General features: G+C 40.7%; 1 protein-coding gene across 2 annotated transcripts in view; it reads left to right on the forward strand.

The window, feature by feature from the left end:
• The window catches only part of LOC111261691 (protein vav), a 34,738-nt gene that overhangs the window by 6,275 nt on the left and 6,722 nt on the right, over nucleotides 1-21,741 (forward strand). Inside the window, exons 3-16 of one of the 2 annotated variants that reach the window (XM_022835357.1) lie at nucleotides 10,525-10,835; nucleotides 11,347-11,518; nucleotides 11,648-11,771; nucleotides 12,271-12,375; nucleotides 13,542-13,659; nucleotides 15,306-15,437; nucleotides 15,602-15,825; nucleotides 16,010-16,175; nucleotides 16,538-16,771; nucleotides 18,158-18,178; nucleotides 19,279-19,529; nucleotides 19,871-20,008; nucleotides 20,383-20,696; nucleotides 21,109-21,597. In XM_022835357.1, the coding sequence (XP_022691092.1) occupies nucleotides 10,674-10,835; nucleotides 11,347-11,518; nucleotides 11,648-11,771; nucleotides 12,271-12,375; nucleotides 13,542-13,659; nucleotides 15,306-15,437; nucleotides 15,602-15,825; nucleotides 16,010-16,175; nucleotides 16,538-16,771; nucleotides 18,158-18,178; nucleotides 19,279-19,529; nucleotides 19,871-20,008; nucleotides 20,383-20,696; nucleotides 21,109-21,597 (2,650 nt within the window). In that variant the 5' untranslated portion in view covers nucleotides 10,525-10,673. The remainder of the gene's footprint in view (nucleotides 1-10,524; nucleotides 10,836-11,346; nucleotides 11,519-11,647; nucleotides 11,772-12,270; nucleotides 12,376-13,541; nucleotides 13,660-15,305; nucleotides 15,438-15,601; nucleotides 15,826-16,009; nucleotides 16,176-16,537; nucleotides 16,772-18,157; nucleotides 18,179-19,278; nucleotides 19,530-19,870; nucleotides 20,009-20,382; nucleotides 20,697-21,108; nucleotides 21,598-21,741) is intronic. The other variant, XM_022835365.1, reaches the window with a different exon arrangement.

The following is a 21,741-nucleotide window of genomic DNA, read 5'->3' on the forward strand; positions in this document are numbered from 1 at the left end:
TACGTTGTCGTTTGTCTCGAATTGCATGAAACATAATTAATATGGCGGTAGTCGGGTTGAAAGAACGATCTAATGCTGACGACTCCCAAGGCCTATAAATGGTGCAGTTGCTTCTTCAAGGTCGGAATTGCCGCTATACGCTATACGTTTATATATCTGCGCGTACAATACGGCTTTTTATTTCGATTATATTGCCGATACTATCTCCAATGTCGTCTTTCTTTGGAAACAGCAGCGCGGACAGTGCGGTACTGCTGGCTGATACGTATATTTACACCTGAGTCCGAATAAACAGTCAGCGGGCTTAATGGATATGTAGCTATTATTGCGGCTGTTATGAGGACTTCAGCCGAGGTTATCATGTAATGTCGATCGGGGCCCAACTAAACCTGAATTCTTTAGAGGTCGACGATGTCGGCTATGCGTGGCCGCGGCAAGGCTAGCATTAGCAGCACCACATAATGCAGATAGTGTTTACACGTCTGTGTACGAGTGTGTTTAATCCTTGCGGCTTGTGTTGTATCGGTGTGAATAATGAGTTTTGCTTAACATGCGCAAATGTCGATAAGTCAACTTCCGCTAGCCTTAGGCTCCGTGTAGCATTCATTATCACCATTTACCAGAGATACAGTTGTCGAGTTGTGCATTAATGTTGATATAAGTTTATTGTCGGAACATTTAAGTACGCCGTTATAATGTCTCTCGAAATGTAGTAGTAAAAAACACGCATTGTTAGGGTACAGCAGATATTTGAACGGATTATGAATCAAGTTGAGGCTGACGTAAGCTTGCATCTTACAGGAAAGTATTTTTGTTCGACGCTAGCGTCGATGTTGGTGATATTGGAAAATACGCCCGTGAAAAGAGTAACCGTTGAATTATCAGAACGTTTTTTAATTGGTCAGTATTCAATATGGAAGAAAGAAGATAACCAGCCTGTTGACTATTTATGCTGAACCAGTATGACAGTCCTAAATGCTCGAAAGATTCTGTCAACGTACTGGGGTATGAGCGTTTTAAGCATGTCATTGCGGTTTGTTACCATGTTGGTTGACTGTCTGTCTTAGCTGATTTGGTCCAGTTGCCCTCAAAATATTTTGCATTGTTTGTTAATCCGGTCTATTTTTTATGAATATATTAGATTAGTAGCAAGCTACGGGTTGATATTCATAATCCCCCATATAGCATATCCGGTATCTGGTGGGCGGCTAGAGGATACGATTTTTTTTATATTTCCGCTTAACTGCCTAATCATAGCCATACTCATATTAAACTGTGCTTTTACTGGTCCTAAGTCCGGAAGAAGGTCCACAAAGGACGTATATTTCAGTGGTAGCACCGAGCCGGTTTCTCGGTCCGCAATACCGCCATCTATAATCAACAGGCGCCACCTGGCGGATTCAGTCGGAAGTAGACGCAGTCACTGTCGCGCTGACTCTTAATGCGGTACAGGCACACGGCACACCGTCCAACCACTAGCCATAGAATCATACGCGATCACACAGTGTCTTCTCGAAACTGCTTACAGTGTGCATCATATGCCAGTATTCACACAAGAAATCTAGAAGATCCTCGAATCTGTTAGGACAGGCGAAATGTTCTAGCAAGCGGAAAAATGTTGGCATCTTATTAATATGCCAATAGGATGTTATTAGCTTCGAAGGCCGGCTAAGTGAACGTATGGCTCGTATTCATATACTGGGATAGCAAACACATAGTTTTGTTATTTATATAAGAGTATATGAGTCCTAGACTGCTCGTGAGTTCTACTCATCGCGGCCTTTGTTTATTATTTGAATAAAGTATTTCAATGATGAATTTGTTTAAATTAACCAGTAACGACATTCGTCGCGCTACAACTGGCTTCACTCATTAAAGCTATCAATTTTATAACTTAACTGTCGAAGAGGTGGCATTACGTTAGGCATCGGACCGGCGGTACGTCTGCTTATATGGCAGCTGATAACAGGTGTATGTAAAAGTAATTTGATGATCGATAGTGGTAAGGAGAGACTACATTCTTTTGATTTCCAATGTAGTACTTTATAGCTTAAAGATGGACTGAAGAACACTTCATTAAGTCTATGCGTAACAGATAAAGTGACCATTCGACTTAAATTGCTTAGGTAGACCTTCCGTCCGTGTGAATTGACAGAGATCAGTTTATGCTCAAAGCAGCTATTGATTTTTAGAAAAATTAGAACTGCCAAATGAAATTCTAAATAGAACTGAACATATCAATTTGGTACAGGTAGCAATGTCAGGCGCTTTTAAGAGATCATTCAAAGTTACCAAAGTTAGTAGTCTCGAGATTTTGATGAGTATTTTATTTTTCGTTATAGGTACGGGATGTAGCAAACCGAAGTAGAAATTTCCTCAAGCAGTAAATTGTGAGTAACTTAGTTTAAAACTTTTCGACGGTGCCTTCGACAAATAAACCTACTAAGGGCTGGAAAACAGAGCATTTAATGCTGAAAGTGGAATTTCGTAAACTAGAAATTTCGTGTATTTTACGATCTTACACGACGTGTGTTGACAGCTAAACTGTATGAATAGGTAAATGACCTCACACGTGTAAAGCTAATGCATTTCGAAGCTTGTCTTTAATTTGGGTCGATGGCATAAGTCCAGGTGCTATCATCTTCACGGCTTTCTGCTGAAGGCTTGAGGGTTTACAAACCGTATCAAATGATCTTATTGGTTCTATTTTCAACAATGTCTTATTTCTTATCGATTGTCATTAACGGACGGTAAAATAGCTAAAAAAAGTTTTGTTTATTTACGCGGAAGTTATGTCCGTCTGTAGGCAAACAGTTTCTGTTTTTTTCGCTTTTTCGCGCGTGATGCTTTAGTCACTGCAGTGATTTCGAGCAGCGTACAACACATGCATATATATATGTGAGCAGCACTGTCATATTTTATCGGTTGTTTGATAATAATAACCATCGGTGGGACGCTAATCATCGTTTGGCATCTACGGTAACCAGTAACAGGTCGACAATGAAGCCGAAGTACATTGACATAGTAGAAACATAGACAGACTAAACTCTATGGTATAAAGTAAAAGTTATTTAATATTCTTATCTTGAGGAGCGTACTGACATTGATTTGCAATTCTATAACAGGATCAAGACAAGTTTGTCGAACCTACTACACAAAACGAAAAAAACAGGCAGGCTCCTGCTCACATACGGCCCACAAGATCTATTTGCGTCCGAAGTTAATTACAATGAATTGATGCTAGCTGCAACATCTGGGTGATAACACTGGTATAATATCGAACGATGACTAACATAATGCATTAGTTGATGGCTGATTTGGTAAAACAGAAGAAACAAAATCTGGTGTCATCTTCCGTATGTATACAATCCAACGATCGGATAGTCTGATACTATGGCTCACTGATAGTAGTTTTCAGGAACTGATAAATGTTTTTCGGTCTCCGCTTACCGGCGATTCGACATATACTAACGAACATAGAGTAAAAGACAAAGGAAGATCATGCGAAGCTTTTTTTAAATAAGATATAAACAATCGATTTCATATTCGAGCTGAATAACCGCTTTACATTAATTAATTATTTTACGTTAAAAATCTATACCTGATATTTGGTAAATCAGAACACTCGGTATGGCAACCTGCATTGCAGGCAGCTCTAATTGTGAACTTGAACCCAAAATATGCTCAATTATAATGTTTACAACATGCATTCACAATATCGTTAAAATCGAAACATGTAGATCTTTTTTCTTGGGAGCGCAATTAGAGATGGATGGGGAGCTGTCAGCGTATTTGCGTCTTTACATTATTCAAGCCCTTGTTTACCTAGTTACTAACGGGCGTTATATTAATGGGGCGCTAGCTGGCCGGTTTGCTAGATAATAAAACTCGCTCTCAGAAATGGACACTTGACGGCCGATTCTCTAAGCTACTTAACGTCTGGATATCAACTTCTAATCACCAGCAGGTAGCAATAAGCTATCGCTAGCCGCTCACTGACTTTAGAATGTTGTGTTTATTCAAGTCCCGTGTACGAAGCTGCATTGCTTTGCGTAAGTGTCAGTATTTGACGGTCTAATACAGTAGTGTGGAAGATTGAAAACAACTGTTGAAACAAAAGCCATTTCGACCTGTCATATAGCAAGGTTATATTACATGTCGAATTTTACTGCTATATATAGAGGCGGTCGGCTTATGTCATTTGCTGTGCAGAGGCAGTATTAAGAGAAATGAGAGATGAGGCATTGGTTTCAGTAAACGTCCAATGAATTTACAGCGACTTGGTTAAAACTAACAAGCACGTGTGTTACGTGTCGTCTACGTCGGACCTTTACGAACGCGATGATTACACTGATGGTCTTAAGAAACTATGTTTCATATCTACAGTAACTTCTTTGTCAATACATTTTCGTCTGAAGAGATTCTCATGTCAGACCTTTGAGAGATTTTGCTAATCACAAGTATATGAGTTAAGCTTCTTTTGACATATTTATGGCAGGTCATAAGTCTGAGGTAAAATAACATTCTCCTTATTGACAGCTTTTCCCAGGGGCAATGTTTATTTAGCGTACTATCTTCATGGAATGACCCGACTTTAATCGTGCACATGGGTCTCTCTTTCTTGGGGTCAAAAAAGTGAACCGATTAAGATCTCGGGGTGCTGACCGTAGGGTCACCAAGCGAGTCGTATACAATTAATAAAAATATTGTAGGTTTTGCGTCCGGTCATATGTGACTATAGTCCGATTAATTTTCGTTGACACGGTGTAGACGCCATCCATCGACAGCCAAAACGAACTCGCTGTTGTTGTGGAAGCATAATGTTCAAACTTGGTTATGCTGTCTTTAGTTGATTAACCTTAGCGAGCTGGGTTATATATTATCCACAAGAACATGAGGAAGCTAATGCTTTATATAAGTAAAGGATAAGACCTACCTCTAAACCGTTCCACTACATAGTTACTGTCATAGTTTTAACAGTGGAATCGAAATAGAATCCATATATTTGACAACGCGAACCTTGACAGTTGTTCCAATCCCCAATGAATTAAATAAACCGGTATAATCATTGAAGCCGTAATCGCCAACGGTACTGCGCCCACTTAATCGAGCCTACTGTAAATCTAATTAGCGTCACGGAGCGTGACGTATATTATTAAAGTTGTCTAGTATAATGGAACTTTCGACGCTTCCGTCCGCAGCCACTACGACAAAGGTCTGCTGAACCTGAATTGTCTAAGGTTGTCTTGAAGCGCGGTCAAGCGCGAAAAGAGGTGGTAGACAAGACAGGCTGGAGGCCAGTTAACGGTTGCGGTTTTTTTCTGATGGCCAGCAGAAGGTCCTAGCCGCGTTCTTTCTATTTCTTTTTTCTGGCCCACAAAAGAAGATCGTGCCTCTGCACTCTCAACCTGCCTTGTTTGTGTAAAGTAAACCTGCTAGAGCCTGCGATGAAACTTGACCTACGGCAACGACGATAGCAACAACGACTACTTATCATACCGCTGGCATAGCGGTGGTAACGGTAATAAGCGACAGGCACCAAGCGAACGAACAGATGACCTAAGAGGCAGTCTGAGCCAACTAACTGGCCGCCTGGTAGCCAGCTACGCCTAGAATATGATGATGCGGTGGAGTTGTAGCCAAAAATCGCCCCCGTTACCATTGCAACGGACCGTAGTTGCAGTTAGCCGGGTTGAAAGGTGGGCGGCCCAAAGAAAGAGGCGATAGAAGACTTCTTTTTGTTGTTTGCCCCTTGATACTGGCGAAAACAAGCAGAACGGAGAAGTGAAAGAATAAAAATAACGCACAGGAATAGATATAGGAGGCAGATAGATATAAACTGCGAGAAACTAAATCAGTAGAAAAAAAAGGACCATGAATACATGGTATCACAGGAACAACGATAGGAAAAAAGGCTCATCCGTCTTCCGTAAGTTAATGCGTTATAAAGGCTGTTTGCACTGTTTAAAGCAATGACGAGATGATCCAATCTAGTGTGGTTGACGAAGTGGTCAATGCTTATGAATTATATGTGATGAGCAATAATAATAATTGTTTTGTTAAATTTTGTTTTAAGAATTAGCGGCAAAATTTGGAATTGAGCCTGTGATTTGCGTCTTTATATGAGTCCAGCGCACAACACAATAGTGCGGGCTGTTTACAAGATTATATTTGCGCCAGGTTCAATACGTACTTTAAGTGGGTGAAGCTTACTTCGAATATTGCTCGGACAATATAGGCGTGCAGTATTCCGTTACGTCGTTAGTTGAGTTAACCTTAAAGCGTGGAAGCCTCAGTTAGCCTTGGGATAACAGTCATCAAGTAACTACTGAAAATATATAATTAACCTCTTTTTTTTTAAACATATTTTGAGCTCTATTGCATTGAATTGCGTGAAATTCTCTATTTTTTAATTTTCTCAACGATCTTTAAAGTGGGGACTGTGACTTCTTCTTAAATGTGAACGATAACTTTACATTGTGATTACGATTCTGAAAAAACTAATATCCTTAGGTAATTTTTATATTAGGAAAGGTAGTGATCATGGCATCACCTTCTCAAAACTAACGGGTGGCATTTGAAAACTAGTTTAAGTGAGTGTGTCTGTTTACCTATGCTGATCTTCAAGCACGTAACGATATATGCGGCGGCCCGTTTCACTTAATTCCATGTCCCAATCCCTGAAGGGTTAGAAGTTTAGTATTCTCATTGTTGTATCGCGCTGATATTTGCTTTGACCGCTGATATATGTGTTGGTTCACACAGTGCCGATTGAAAAGTGTAAGCCTTGCTATTTGGCAATAGATACTTTTCTACATTTTGCCGCTGTTCAAGGGTTGACACCACAATAAAGACAGCAAACTATATAAATACACCGTAGATGTATGTATATATATTATTACATACAGACCGTCCAGTGATTTGGACAAACTATATATAAGCAGCTAGCCACTTAGACGTCACATATTGTGCTTTCAAAGCATCTTCGAAACATTTACAATATCTATATTCATAGAGGATTTGCTTTTGGTCTCGTAGCGACCCCGAGAAAATGTACGTTATTACGTGTTCGCCTTTTGTGAGCTCTGAAGGGCGCCCGTTTTGTTTTCCTACTCTGTGGTCTCATATCATTTTGCTTCGTCGCAGATACAGGCTTATAACATGGACGAAACTATATGCCACAGTGACACTTAAGGATTGCCCCTGGGGAATAATGGCCATATCATCCAAGATTAGATCATTAGAGTGCAAGGAAGGCGTCTCTTTTGACCTCTCCATCGCTGGAGTTACTGAATGACGACAACCATGACGATATGATTGCGAACATTGTTGTTGTGGGTGACGTTAATACGTCGATACGTGAACAGCAGGCAACATGCATGATTGAGAAGATGCGGGGAGTAGCTCTGAAAAATTGCGTTTTAAATCTTTTTGTCTTGACTTTTTTCTCGATGCGACAGCCAGTATCGCGTACGTGCCGTATACATGCGTAAGAAGGGTCGCACTCTGCCTCCCGTAGCAATTGCGTTTTCCACGAAATGTCGTTAGAGGGCTAACGGATGACAGCGCCTCTTCGAGGGCAAGGAAAGACAAGTGAAACAAACATTCCACCCTTTTCATATATCGTATATTTTCTCGGCTTTTTCGTTATTTCCGCTTCTACGCTTGTGCAATCTGTAGATGCCGTTGAATTTCGAAGTCATCTAGCATAGGCTGCCCCAATGCGGCGGCTGACTCAGGCATCGACGGAGGCGCAGCTTTTCTACTGGAGCTTTTTTTATCTCGTAATGTTTCATATGATGTTATATTCTCACCACGCCGTTCACCTACTAATTCACACATTACTTCCAAATGTACCATAACATATAACCACTTCCTCATAATGAATTCAAAGAGATCTGTAGAAACTGCGGACATCAAAAAAGAAGGTAGGATAACAAGTAAACTAAAAATGTGAATATGTGTCGCTAAACTTTTTGTAGTAAGATCGGGGGGTTATTATGAACTATTTTTCTGGCGATTCCTGCTTGACTTATTTTCTGGAAAAAAGTCAAGGCTTGCTCTGCTTCTCTGGACACTCGTACGCTAATTAGTAAAAAAAAAAAAAGCAGCAATGTTTGATAGACGCTTGCGCGTTAAAGGATATGGTGATCGTTTGTGCTTTGTAGTAATGTTAAATCGATTTTTAAACTAGTTACAGATAGGCTGGTCGGTTATGTTTCTGTCATATATTGTCCATGATTATGAACTCATTGCTTAATAATGTCGTTGTGACTACGCAGTTGCGTCCTTACCAATTACGATGTTTTAATAAATAAGCGTTTATAATTTACTAAGCGCGTGAAAATTTCAATGGTCCTAGGAGGAACTTGTATTGAAAATCGCGATGTTGTTTTAACTGAGTAACTATGATGGGGTTTTAAAAGGAAAGGGTAGAATTGAGTTTGTCAATCGCATGGCCGTTTTCTATGTGTAGCACATGTCAAGGAAGATGAAGTGCGTATCGCTTTCCTAAGCTAACCTAATTATAATCATCAAGAGCAACGGCTTGCATCTCCTATCCATGTGTTCGTAATTTTCGAACCCACGTATGCCTGTCGCGGGCGCTTGCGACAGATGGCGTCCCTTCTAGCTGGCTTCTGGGCCCTAAGACACTAACCTTGAAATGAGGTCTTCGTGTGAAGCGTTGCTGGTAGCATAAAGGGCTGCCGTCTTGAGCTTGTTTAGTTGCAATAGCCGTCCAATATACGGACGCAGTTTCATTAACCGCAGACTCGACTCGTCGGTCGAGTCCCGCAGTGATTATGCTTCGTCCATGAATAAGTATATATATATATATATATATAGCATACTTTCTAGCAACACTAGGCTTGGATAGGTTGAAACAGGCCTCGCGCTGCCTTTAATTAAGTAGAAACCACATGCTCTCAACAAAGCCTTTTTCTGAGAGCAACGGAATATACTTAAAAGTAAAAGATCGTTTTGTCTGAGGGAATTCATTGGGTTTATGGATTTGGCATTGTCTCCACTTACGCCAATATGTGCAATTAGAAGGTTTCTAATATAGCCCGTAGAGTTGGTCTTCGTTGCAGTTGCGTACATTGTTCACTATAATGACTTAATGGTGCTCTGAATTATTATCTGCCATAATAATTGCAAACTTTAAACGTCGATGAGCCTGACAATATTTGATACTCATTTTTTGAAGTATCTGCACCTCAATCCTTAATAAAACATTCCGTCGAGTTTCGCTCAGGGGTGTCCTCGCGGCATCGATGCTCGTGATTTATCGTCGGTGTACGTACGTCGAATCAGCACAGTAACACATAAAATAAAGCATTACTGAACAAGTCATGCTTCGTCGTTTAGCCCATATAAAAATAACCGTCTCAAATTCTACATCAAGCATACAGCCGCTAAACATTGTTTTTTACGATAACGTTAAAACTAATATAAAACAACAGCTGTAAATTATCACCGCCAGTCCTCGTACGCCCGTCGCGTCAATATATCACAATAAGCAAAATTAGTTTAATAGCTAGGGTGATACATGTTTTTGGTTATTCCTATAGCCATGTACGTATAATACTGATCCGAGGTAGACTGAGTGTGAAAGACCAGGGAACTTGTTTGCTCGCATTGCTTTTTGTCAGAGTTTTATAGCTGATTGATACTTGCCAGAATCAGTCAATCTATATAGTTTTATAAACTGAAAAATAATATATATAAATGACAAAATTCACCATTAACGTACCGCATAGTCACGTTCCTTAAACAATTATAAGAAAAGTATAATATTAACGTAACGCCTAGAGCACATTTATATTTGCTAATTATGTATATCGGTCGCGAGTTAAACATGCACCATTAGTGTACGCTCTTATATAGGATTAATAGAGCAGAGAACTCGTTACTGCCCGCCTATACGTTGAAATCTAATTATCTTTTGTCCTTTAAAACTGTTACTGGCCATTGCGTGTTAACGGAATAAAGTTTAATTTGCCTTTTATTAAAAAAGGATTCGTCACGCAATTTTCAGATCATCAAGTTGTTGACTTCGTTCTCGTGATACGCTTGTCATTTTATTTTCCAGAAGCTTCGAATTCCTAATAATTAAGCAGTCTATAGAAAAGACTCCAAAAGCAACTAAAGACAAAAAATAAAGTTTGTTCCAGCTGTTAACGCCGGAAGGGGTAGAGCGCTTGTTGAATCACAAAGTTTGCGATAGTAGCAACAGAGTTAGTCCTTATGTCATGATTTAAAATATTCAGAAAATTTTACATAGTAAACAGGATGATAAGGCAACGTCAGACGCTAGACGGTGCTGATTGCTTTGAGCTTGGCCTTATCTGTGTCTAATATGATGATTAGTTCAACAAAACATATCTGCGTGTCTGTTATACTACGTATGTACATGTAATATCAGCTAATTCAGTTTATCTGACCGTGCGCATCACGTATGTAGTGCAAACACTCAGTTAGATAGCTTGTAGTGACTTGTTTCTGCAATCGTTGTTCGCGCAGGATGTAGTAGCAACGCATGCCTCATCACGGTATTGAAACGTTTCGAAGGTTAAGGTGCCACAACTAGCAAACGCTGCCGTATAGGATACTGAGTGGAGGATCCCGAGCTAAGGTCCTAAGGTAACGGAAGGACCAACAGGATAGGTAGGATGTCCGCTGCGGTGATGACAACCGAAGCTGCCGGAAGCGCCACTCCACCAGTGGCAGTAGATACTGGCGGAGACGATACGCTTTGGCGGGAGGCGGTTCGGTGGCTCGTGGACTTGGACATGCTGCCGAAAGATCATATAGTCATGGCACCCGATGCCGGAGTAAGTGAGCCGATTTACGTGTTATATCTCTTATGTATATTCGCTCTAGAGCCACATAATCGTAGTCTCAAGTCGTATTCGTTTCGTACTACTATTAAGTTTCTTATTGTTAGCGTTTCTATTGAAATTTGTTGGGCAAACGGGCTATTACTTAGCGATCGCCTAGAAGTATCTGGAATTAGGATTTTTCGATATTCGCCTTTTCGGCCACACCAAACTCGTCGGACTGCGAATTAGATGCGATAAACATGGACGTCAGTTATAAATAAGCGAGAGATTTCCAAGTTTATAACTCACTTTGCACGCTTACAGCTGTGTCTCTCTCTGAGCTTTGTCCGTATATAGTAGTTGATTGCGGCCATGTTTATGCAGTATGGCATGTGGGGCGCATGCTTGAACTCAGAAGCTGATAGCATTTTTCAGGACAACGAGCACGCTAGTTGATGCCGTCACTATGTATTTCTCCAAAAATCGACGTTTAAACATATTTTTGCGACGGTGGCGTTTTTAGGTGGAACATCTGGCGTATACACTTCGCGATGGGGTCGTGTTGTGCAATCTCGCTCTACAGTTGCAACCAGGCTGCATTGACCACAAGGACATGTCTCAGCGGCCACAAAAGTCACAGTTTCTTTGTAATAAAAACATTCGAGCATTCCTACAGGCGTTATCCACGAGCTTCGGTGAGTTCTCTTCACCCTTCGCCTTCATAGCTTCTTTTTAACTCACTTAATACTATCTTTTGTGACGTTGCCAATTATAAACTACGTTACTAAGCCAGATTAGTACATTTGTCGTGGTTTCGCTTTCAGATCTGAAGTCGCCATCAGACCTGTTTGAGCCCGAGATGTTATTCGAATACACGGATTTCAAACGCGTCCTTCACACACTCGCGGCCATGTCCAATTCTCCTCCGGCTTTAAAATCTGGAGTTATGTAAGTCAGCTTCAGACCGAAAAAAAAAATGCCCTTCGGCGTTCATATAAAAGCTAGTTAATACCCAAATGCGCAAGTTGCACCGGGTTGATTCCCGTCAATACCTATACTCTTACCAAAAACATAGTCGATTATGTAACGGTACCGAATGACCGCTGGCAAGAATCGTCAAGTATCCGCTAAAGATATGGATGTGTTTAGCGCTTTACCCCTCCCGCAGTGGGGTTAAATTAAACAATTGGTTAAATGCTCAAAACTGTCCTTAAACTTGAGGTTGTTTTAGCAGTGTGCTCCTAGCCACTCTCCCATACGTTTTCGTAATAGCTTATACAACTAATGTTGAAACTCTTTTACTAATAAATAGTAGGGATCCCCATACGGTGACGTGGAATCTCCGGCGCAGTCTTTGATAGTATACTACAAGAGAATTGGCGTACGTTCTTCGAGGTTTGTGTCTAATGCATACATGATCGGTACTTTTCTACTTATTTGATTTCAGTGGATTTAAGGCCCCGAAGGGAATTGGTAACAGCGACTATTATAATCAAAGCATGTTTCTTAATGAAACGGCAACACCAAATGGTACATCATTTGACAACAATGGGTACGTAATGCTATAATTTTCGTGTTTTCGCTCACGAGTTAAATTTACCAATCTTCCTCTGCATAAGCATATATAGTGGCAAACAATGATCAATGACAAACAAATGAGTTCGTATACAGTTCCTATTCGATTGAATAACACTGGCCGGGTCATTCTTGAAGATGAAAAATTTAGCTCTAATTACTACATATATCCTTGAGATAAAACTAGTCTAAGTATTGTACTGCTTGATTTTATAGTATTAAAGTTACCTTCTTGTATTCAACAAACAACTTCCTTTGTGTCTACACCTGTGTCGTGTTGTTCGTTTTCTAAAGCTAATTGGTCTGAAAAGTAAAAGGCTCGTTATTTAACCACTAATCATTTGAACAGTAGTGGGTCTGCTGAGTTAAAAATTTTGTAGTTGAAGTATAATGCCGCCATTTGTTAATGTCCTAACGTCCTTCATCTGTGTCTTGGCCTTATGTTGCCTTTACCTCTGATTCCATCTTGGTCTTGTGGCAACTTTGTATGCGATACACATTTGCCATGGGTTTGAATACGCGGCGGTCCGTATCGTGTGCACCTTTACAACTTTCTTCATCACTCTTGGACTCTCGCTGTTCTGGGCATCACTGAACAGCGACGGTGAAGCAACTCATATGGCGTTTACGTTCCCCGCTATCCAGGGGGATTCACGGACGCGATCCCATGCTGATGCTCTCTACGAGGAGCTCTGCTATGTATCGCTGAAACTCAAACCTAAGACTCAGGTAGCTAAATAGACTCTGAACGACTGCTACCGGCAAACCAGCGAACGATACACGAATGGAATGGATGTATTTCTGTATAACGCATGGCGCCTAGCTACGTGATCGCTAGTGATTTGAGCCGTTCAGCATAAACGAATAGAATCCAGTTTGTGATTCCGTCCCCAACCCGCCTGTTTCCGCCAGATCGGAGTATTTACAGACTAACAATACTTTTTTCAGGCTGCTATTATTTTGGAAATTAATTTGCTTTCATTTTTGTTCATGTTTATACGCATACGGCTAGAAATCAGTAGTTCTTTATCGTGCTAAGTTCTGCGTGAATGTTTTCGTTTTGTATTTGATTTCTCATCCGCTTTGTTCCTGTATGTTCATACGCCTTTTGACAAATGGCGACGGTCATGCAATCCAAAATAGGCGTTGTAACATGAATGGTGAGCTAACTGGTGGACCAAGGAGTCCACGTATTACCGAGGCAGAAGAGATCTATCACAAAATCTGCGTTGTACCGAGGAGCGCGCCGAAACCTAAGACGGTTTGTGTACTTTGTTTTTCGAATAAATTTTATCAGTTTAAGTTATTGAATTGCCGTGTTGTCGGACACACGAAAATTCGTGCACAAGTAGAAAGTCTAGGTAACATAAATCTCATTTCGAAGGGGTAGTTCATTTAGTGCATTTGCTCGAGAGAAGGTCGCTGGGGGATCACCACAGGTCTACAGAACCGTTATTGCTGGTAGCCACATCAGTATTGATGAATTATGTGTGAAACTTATGTTGCTGGTTGTACACGGTCATGTGGAAACACAGTTGTTATTTAGATTCGAACACAAGTCAATTCCGTTTGGTTTTGTTATTCTCGTTCTCTTTTACCTTTCCACTATTTGTTTATGTCTGCATTTTGATTTACTCTCCCTTTTGTGAGTGCATAGCAGTGTCATCGTGCAGAACCTAGAATTTCGTATCGCCGAAAACTTAGATTCCAAATGAAAAAGCGTTGTTAAGATGTTTGTACTGCACATAAAGAAGGCTTCATGACTGAGAAGAATGCTCGAGAAAGCTTGCTAGGTTCTAGGATTGAATCTCTACTTCAGTCGGCCTCTCGGTCAATGACTAGCTCAGGTGGCAAAAAAAAAAGTCATCCAAGTAGGTAGGCTGCGAATGCCAGATTATTTTAAGGCATCATGAATGTACGAAATTCTATCGGAAATTAGGGGCCTGGGTGTGTCATGGACTAGGTAAAGCGCACGAATAGATAGATATAACTTCTCGCTGACTCTCATTATTTCGACCCCACTGGGCAACGCCCAGTCGCAATGACAAGGTTATGTTCTTACAAGTGACTCACAAGAATTCTTACAAGTGGCAAGAAGTAGCTGTACTACGTCGATATGAAGTAGATGGAAAATGTAATGGCTGACCCTGAAGGATACACCTCAGTTCTGAGTTAAACCAGGTCTTCATCTTGAGAAGACAATGGTTTGCGTTCGGTTTGGCGAAACTGGAAAGATCTTGTACACTAAAGGGTGCTTAAGAAGAACAAGATGGACAACAGGGATCTGTGTAGAAGCCAGCTATACCAGGCGAAGGCGGATATTCAGTGGCAAAAATCCGATAGACAAGGCAAAGTCAACGACAATGCTAAGCCGAGATACTAGTCAAAGATTGCGAAAGTCACCCTACAGGAGCTTGAGCGAAAGGCATTTTGCACCCACCATATTGTCTAGACCTCGCTGCGAAGGATTATTGCCTTTTCCAATTAGTTGCAAATGAAATTCGTAACCGTACATTTGACGATGGAGAGGGTCTTTTTGGTTGGACAGGTTCAACATGACAAGTTTGAACACTTGTGACGAAAAAGAATAAATAAATTGGTTGAGGTATGAGAGAACATCAAGAAGGGTAACCACAAATACATGATAGTATTACATTCATTTGTTGTTAGAATTTGGTAGAGACGCTGCGTTTTGTCGTTAAGTGGAAATGCGGAATTTACGCATGTTCTTATCCAATCTAATAATAACTATTATTATTTACTTACGTTCTAAGCGGCCTTGCAAATTGCTCTTTGGAAAGGTTGTCCTTGGCATCTGCATGGATGGAAGCATCATTTTAGCTTCTAATTTAGTGCTTTTGTTTGCCAGATGTTACAATAAGCCAATATTTAATAATATAAATGTAGGTTCCTTTGGAAAAGCGTGACCTATGTATACAGGAGCTTCTCGAAACTGAAAAAAATTATATCCAAGCCCTACAGATGATTCGGAAAAAATTTCAACAGCCGCTGGAACCTGTACTACGAGAAGATGCTGAGGTATGTTATTATCTTTATGCGATCAAATTTGGAAACTTAAGCAAGTACATCTTATCGTAGACTGAATCAGGTTATTTGATTACTAATAAGTTTAAGCTTTAAGTGACTATCTGGAAACTTATTCCTTTTTTTCTTTTATTTATTCTTGTCATCACTTGCAACAGATAATTTTCAAACACATTCGAGGGCTCAGCGAGGTGCACACAGGCCTTCTGTCAGACCTGCACGTAGCTAATCAGGTACCGAACGGCCGCATCTCGGAGTGCTTTCTACGGTGGAAAAACTCACTCATCGTATACGGGGATTATTGTTCTAATTACCCGCGAGCTCAGCAGCTTCTCCAGGAACTACAATCGAAGAATGACACCGTCGCTCAGGCCATAGACAAGTGAGCGCTGTTTCATATAACATAATAAACGCTTTGAAGAACAATCGACACTGCGAAGCACACGTAATCGATCAATCATATTTCAGATAAACTGTAAAATAAAGCTAGGTATAGAAAAATTAACACGTTATGCATGCCACTGGGTGAATAACACCGTGCAACGCTGCGATTCATTGTAATACAGGTGCCAGAGAGAGACAAACGATGGTCGCTACCAATTGAATACTCTCCTATGTGTACCCATTCAACGTGTTCTAAAATACCATTTGCTTCTGAAGGAGCTAGTAAAAAATACACTTCCCCAACATGATGATTACCTCGGACTGGAGAAAGCGCTTGAAGCCATGCTCGTAAGTATGACGGAAGCTCATTATTGATATAATTACAAAGTACGTTCATCATTAGCAGGTGAATGACGACAAGACGGACTGCTTGAGTTTCGGTTCTGCACATCTCTACTGGTTCTTAGTTTACGAGAATTAGGTTAAGAGGCAGACGAAACTTGCCGCCATCTTAGAGTTTGCCGATTAACAGTTCCATTTGCGCTGCAGCCGACCCAAAAACCAGCTATTCAACAACGCTGGTTCATAGTCGATCAGTTTGTTGGAGCAGTTAACTCGAACCTGTCATAGTGGATTACTATCAACATTGCACTTCTAATTACTATTAATCACTCCGCATGTAAAGGTTCAATGCTGTGCCATAATTACAGGACCTATCTGCGTACATCAACGAAGTAAAACGAGACTCAGAGATGCTTCAGATCATAGGGGATATCCAGAGTTCCATTACCGACTACCATCTACCAAGAAACGTGCAGCTAAGGGATCATGGCCGTCTCCTCAAAGATGGTGAAGTAAAGGTGAAAAGCCATAGAGACCAAGGAGTCAAAAATCGTTATGTGTTCGTATTCGACCGAGTTCTACTCCTTTGTAAAGCCACAAAGGTGAGATTGTGAGAAAAAAGAAAAACGTCTCAGACAGAGAGTATTCATTTTAAAATTGCACTAGGTGATGCATTATCATAATATTATTGTGTTTACTTAATACTTACTTTACTTTAATTTTCGAGAACGTTTGTAGTTACCATCGGCAACTCTATGAGTTATTTTAGTAACAAAATTCGGATTATGTTTCATGACTGTTGTGATACAACATTTGCTGCAAACTGATACAGATATTTTAGGAAGCCTGGTAATGCTCCAATAGATATTTAAAAGTTACATAATGAAATTAGTCCGGTTCAAAGCTTCATAAGACAGTTAAAAAAAATAATGATACGTAAAAAGCAAAATATTTTTAACACCCGCCAGATTATTCAAGATTGAAAAGAATAACTCCCTAATATTCTTTTAAGGAAATGTGGGCATCCTATTTTTACTATTTTTCAAATACTTGATCTTCACATTACTGGACAAAAACCCTCGTTTGTTGTCCCTCATCAGAGCCGGAAATCACCACTCGCTGTTAGTTCCCTTCCGGACATTATTTACTCGGTATGCTTCCACCGCTCAGTAATCGACAATGGATAATAATAACGCAGCTTTCACTAACAATCTCAATAGTCTACTAAAATGATTGCCAGAATTATACATGTTTGAGAGACTTGTTTGAAGGGTAGGTTCGCTTGGCTAGTTACCGTTTCTGTCTCACCGAAGTTGCCTTCTTCTCCGTTCGTGACGTTCCTCCGCGGTGTCACTGGCTCACTTGTTCGCGGCCTTCAATGGTATTAATCGTAGCGAATCAGCAACGTCGGTAGAATCGTTCGTCCATGATCTAGCTAAATATCTGTGAATGCTTGTTTCCCAAAAGCAAAGCACTGGTCTATATAATGAGCAATGCAAAATTATGGGTTCCTCCTTAAATCGACAACGTCAGATTGACGGTTCAATTGAGTCTCGGACGTTAGATACATCCATAGTATATATTGAGCCGCAATGTTAGAAGGCTCAAGATGTCTGCTTCAAGCTTCGTTTGTAAAACGCTAGAACTCTATATAAAGATGACTATGTGCTACCAGATCAGACTAAAGAGCATGCTTTATGACAATTTTTCAAATTATAATACCTAAACATTAGAAAAATGAAAACAGTGAAAAAACGAACTACCGCCACGTCTAACTGTTAACACGCTCTCACCAATCGTAGACAAGGAAAATTTCTGATTCCATTATTTTCAGTTGACATTTGAAATGGCAGCGTCCATGATATCAAAACAGACAGTTGAAAAGTGAATATCGTAAGTTTTCCTTCCTTAATCTTTTTCCTTTCTGTTTTTTGTGTCTGCTTCTGTTCCTCGGGCATTAACTAACCCTGTGTCGTGGGTGGACACAGATGGTGGACAAATGGCTTGGGGTACGTACCATCGTGGGGTGGCTCATGCCATGTCATATCCGTGTAAATCTTGATGGCTACTTGTTCGGCTGTTCCAAACGCGCTTTATGCATGTCTGACTGACTAAATATTTGCTAGATCCCAGATAGTCATATAATTGAACGTCGTTTACCGGCTATAAGATAGCGTACTGTATTTATTTCACTGGTGGAACTTGTCCGGTTGAAAGCGTACGATTTAATTATCGTCTATCGTAGTGCAGCATTGTGGCAAAAATATCCGCGCATATGGCTCATCGTATACATATTTGAATTCGTTTTGTGTGAAATTGTGGTAGAGCTGAAACCCAAGATACACGACACTCGTTAGCCATCGAAAAATAAACCTAAAGGGCTGCTACTAACTGATCACTAGCCGATGCGCGCACTATAAATCTGTTTGCGAGACAAGGAACCCACTGTTAGGCAATGTTTCAATCCTCTATTAGAATTTAATATTCTACTTTCTGTTGATTCATCTAAGCATTTTCAAGTATCTGTATCAGCTACAGTACGCAGCTGCCGTGCCTTGTTTAGTCTATGTTGTATTCGGCCACCTACATGTATTGGTCCTTTGATGCCATCTGACTTGTTACTATTTCCGCGTAGCGTACAGGTCTATGAATAAACACAACATGAACAAACGCGCGTAGATGCCTGCGCGTGTGCGTGGCTATCAACCAACTATAAATTGTTGTTTCGTTTCTCACTGATGCTATGAGTGTTTACTAAAACATTATTGAGTATAGACAACACAAGCACCTTGATTATTTCATATGGCTCTTGGCTTAGAACGCTTCGCATATAATCCTGGTAGATGCGAACACGTCACGCATCGGAGGTTTCGTATACTTTGATGCGCTAAATCTTCCTGGCTCTTTGTTTGTTTATATCTTAATTCGTTTGACCTGTGTTACGTGCTTTACTTAATTAATTTAGGCGTTTGCTCAATACATGTAAAAGCTTAATGTACCCGCGGCGAATTCACTTCAGTTCGAAGGAGTTCTTAAGCGAAAATGAACCTGTTCTTACGTTGCCTCCTCCTGTTATTTCGTCTGCTTTGACAAACATATTACCTTATAGGGTGACCAGTATGTGTACAAGGAGTCAATCCCTCTAGGTTCGTACCGGCTGGAAGACTATCAGCCGCTAGGTGGACTTGGTGGGGGTGCAGGTGGCGCCAGCTCGGGAGTAGCGTCCTCGGCTTTAGTTCCGGCGAAATCGTGGCAACATCAGTTTCTACTTGTACATCACGACCAGAAAACGGCGTTCACAATAGCTACGAAGACGCTTGATGATAAGCTTAAATGGATAGAGGCTATCCAAAAAGCACTGTAAGCGTCCCGAGCCCCCAAAAAAAAAAAAGCCTGCTATTAATCTGTCAACATATTGTCAGTTGACCCTTTCACATTAAAATAATAATAGCTAAACTAAGCATATTTTTACCCTATCAGTACTTGAGTCACTCTAGTAGCTGCAACGAGCCTCATCATATGTAAATCTAAAGTTATGATGATTAGCAAACTTCATTTCTGATCCATTGAAGGCTCCATGATTTATACTAATTAATTTTTACTAACCGCAACATTGCCGAACTCCAGAGGATGTGATAACGAACACATGCATTGTTAAGTATTACTACTGCATATTACTGTACGTGTTGGGCTTTTTGTAGGGACAATCTCGACCCTCCAGCAGCGGCTCAAACAGACCATGAGCGTTTGGATATGAAAACATTTGCTGCACCCATGTATTGTCATCAATGCAATAAACTTATGAAAGGGATCTTCTATCAGGGATACCAATGCACTAGGTACAAACAGTTTATCATCCAAGTGAAATGTCCACGTATATTTTTCGTAAGAAAACTAGTATAGACGTACAAGCATGTAATAAATGCACACTGGTCCTAAATATTAAGGCTATGAATAGGAATCTGGCTTACATAGTTACGGTTAAGTAGAGCGTACGCGTTCGATGTCCTGTGTAGCGTTATTTATTGATTGTGTATTTTCTTGTTGATATTATCTGACAGTACATCGTAGCTGGGCTATAATCCGCGCACGCGCTTAGCAAAGCCAGAAAAAGCTGCTAATGCATATGTTATATATAGGCTATACGAAACAAAAAAAAAAAGCTTAAATTTGCATTAGTTGCAAATTATTTTTTGTTTTTTATTGTTTGCAGATGTCAAAGAATCCTCCACAGAGAATGCATCTCACAGTCAAGGCCATGTCACCTACAAAGTCCAACTTCCGTTACGCCCGTTCCACTATCCCGGTCAGCACCAAGTATCGGGCAAGCTTGTGCATGCCGATCTTATAATGGCGGAAACAACGAGGACCATCTGACCTTCGAAACGGGCGATATCATTCAAATCACTCGCAAATTAAGCGTCGTCCTTTGGGAAGGGCGGATAGGCAATCGTGCAGGGTTTTTTCCTGCACAGCACGTCGAAGAGATTTCCTCGTTGAACCTAGAGGAGTATCCCTGGTTCGCCGGTGAGTTAATCATTACAAATCTTTGTGTGTGCTACAAGTGTGCTCCCTATAAGCTAACGGGTGGCTTAGGTAGCTGAAGCTTTTGGTTGAAGAGCAAAAACCTGCAGCCTCTAGGATGGGGATGCTGGTTTAGCCATCAATATATATTATACAGTATGTGGAATCAAGTGATGATCTTACTTAATAGGCGTTTATTACGGATAAGTAAGCTTAAAAGGTAAAATAATTTATCAACTAGTATTATTTCCAATACGTATTCCATATACAGGTTTATTTTAGGACTGAGACAATATTTAACATTAGTGAAGCTGTACGTAGTTGTATTTTTTTGAATATCCTTGTGCATTTCGCCCATCTCTCAGCACTTGCAATCATAACATTATCATAATTCTGTTGACTTACTAAACTGCAGGCAATATGAGTCGCGACAGAGCAGAGGCTACCTTGGAATCATGTCCTGAGGGCACTTACCTTGTGCGAATTTCAAATAAGCAACTTTCTGGTCAGCTGAGCCAACTGGGTCCTCAGCCTGGTTTCGCTATCTCGTTAAAAGTTCGCGGTGCCGTAAAGCACATGCGAGTGTGTAGTTTTGTTAGTGAGGTGTTGGTGCCGGACGCAAGCCCTCCTCCTCCTGGGGCGGGCGCTAATACCGGCGAATGGCTGTATCTTTGCAAGAAGAAGCTGTTTCGCTCCATTCTGGATCTTGTATCCTGGTATCAGGAACATTCGCTGGCCGAAAGTTTTGCGGGGCTCAACGAGACTCTGCGGACGCCGTACAAACGCGTATCGAACGCTGTCGGACCGTCAGTTATTTCTTATGCTCTTGTGGTTCATGATTTCGAACCCAGCCACACAACAGCCGGGGATCAAAATAGAGCGCAGTTTCTACCGCTTACAAAAGGTCAGTACCTGCTATAGATTGTAAAAGCGCCCTGTTGATTTTTGTGCTTCACGATAATTTTCATACTAATGTTGAATATATGAACTTTCTCATTACTTACGGTTACTACAATGCACGTGTAGGGATTGTGTGCAGGACAAAAAA

Source organism: Varroa jacobsoni, unplaced genomic scaffold (assembly GCF_002532875.2).
Source record: "Varroa jacobsoni isolate VJ856 unplaced genomic scaffold, vjacob_1.0 scaffold_63, whole genome shotgun sequence".
NCBI classification, from domain to species: Eukaryota; Metazoa; Arthropoda; class Arachnida; order Mesostigmata; family Varroidae; genus Varroa; species Varroa jacobsoni.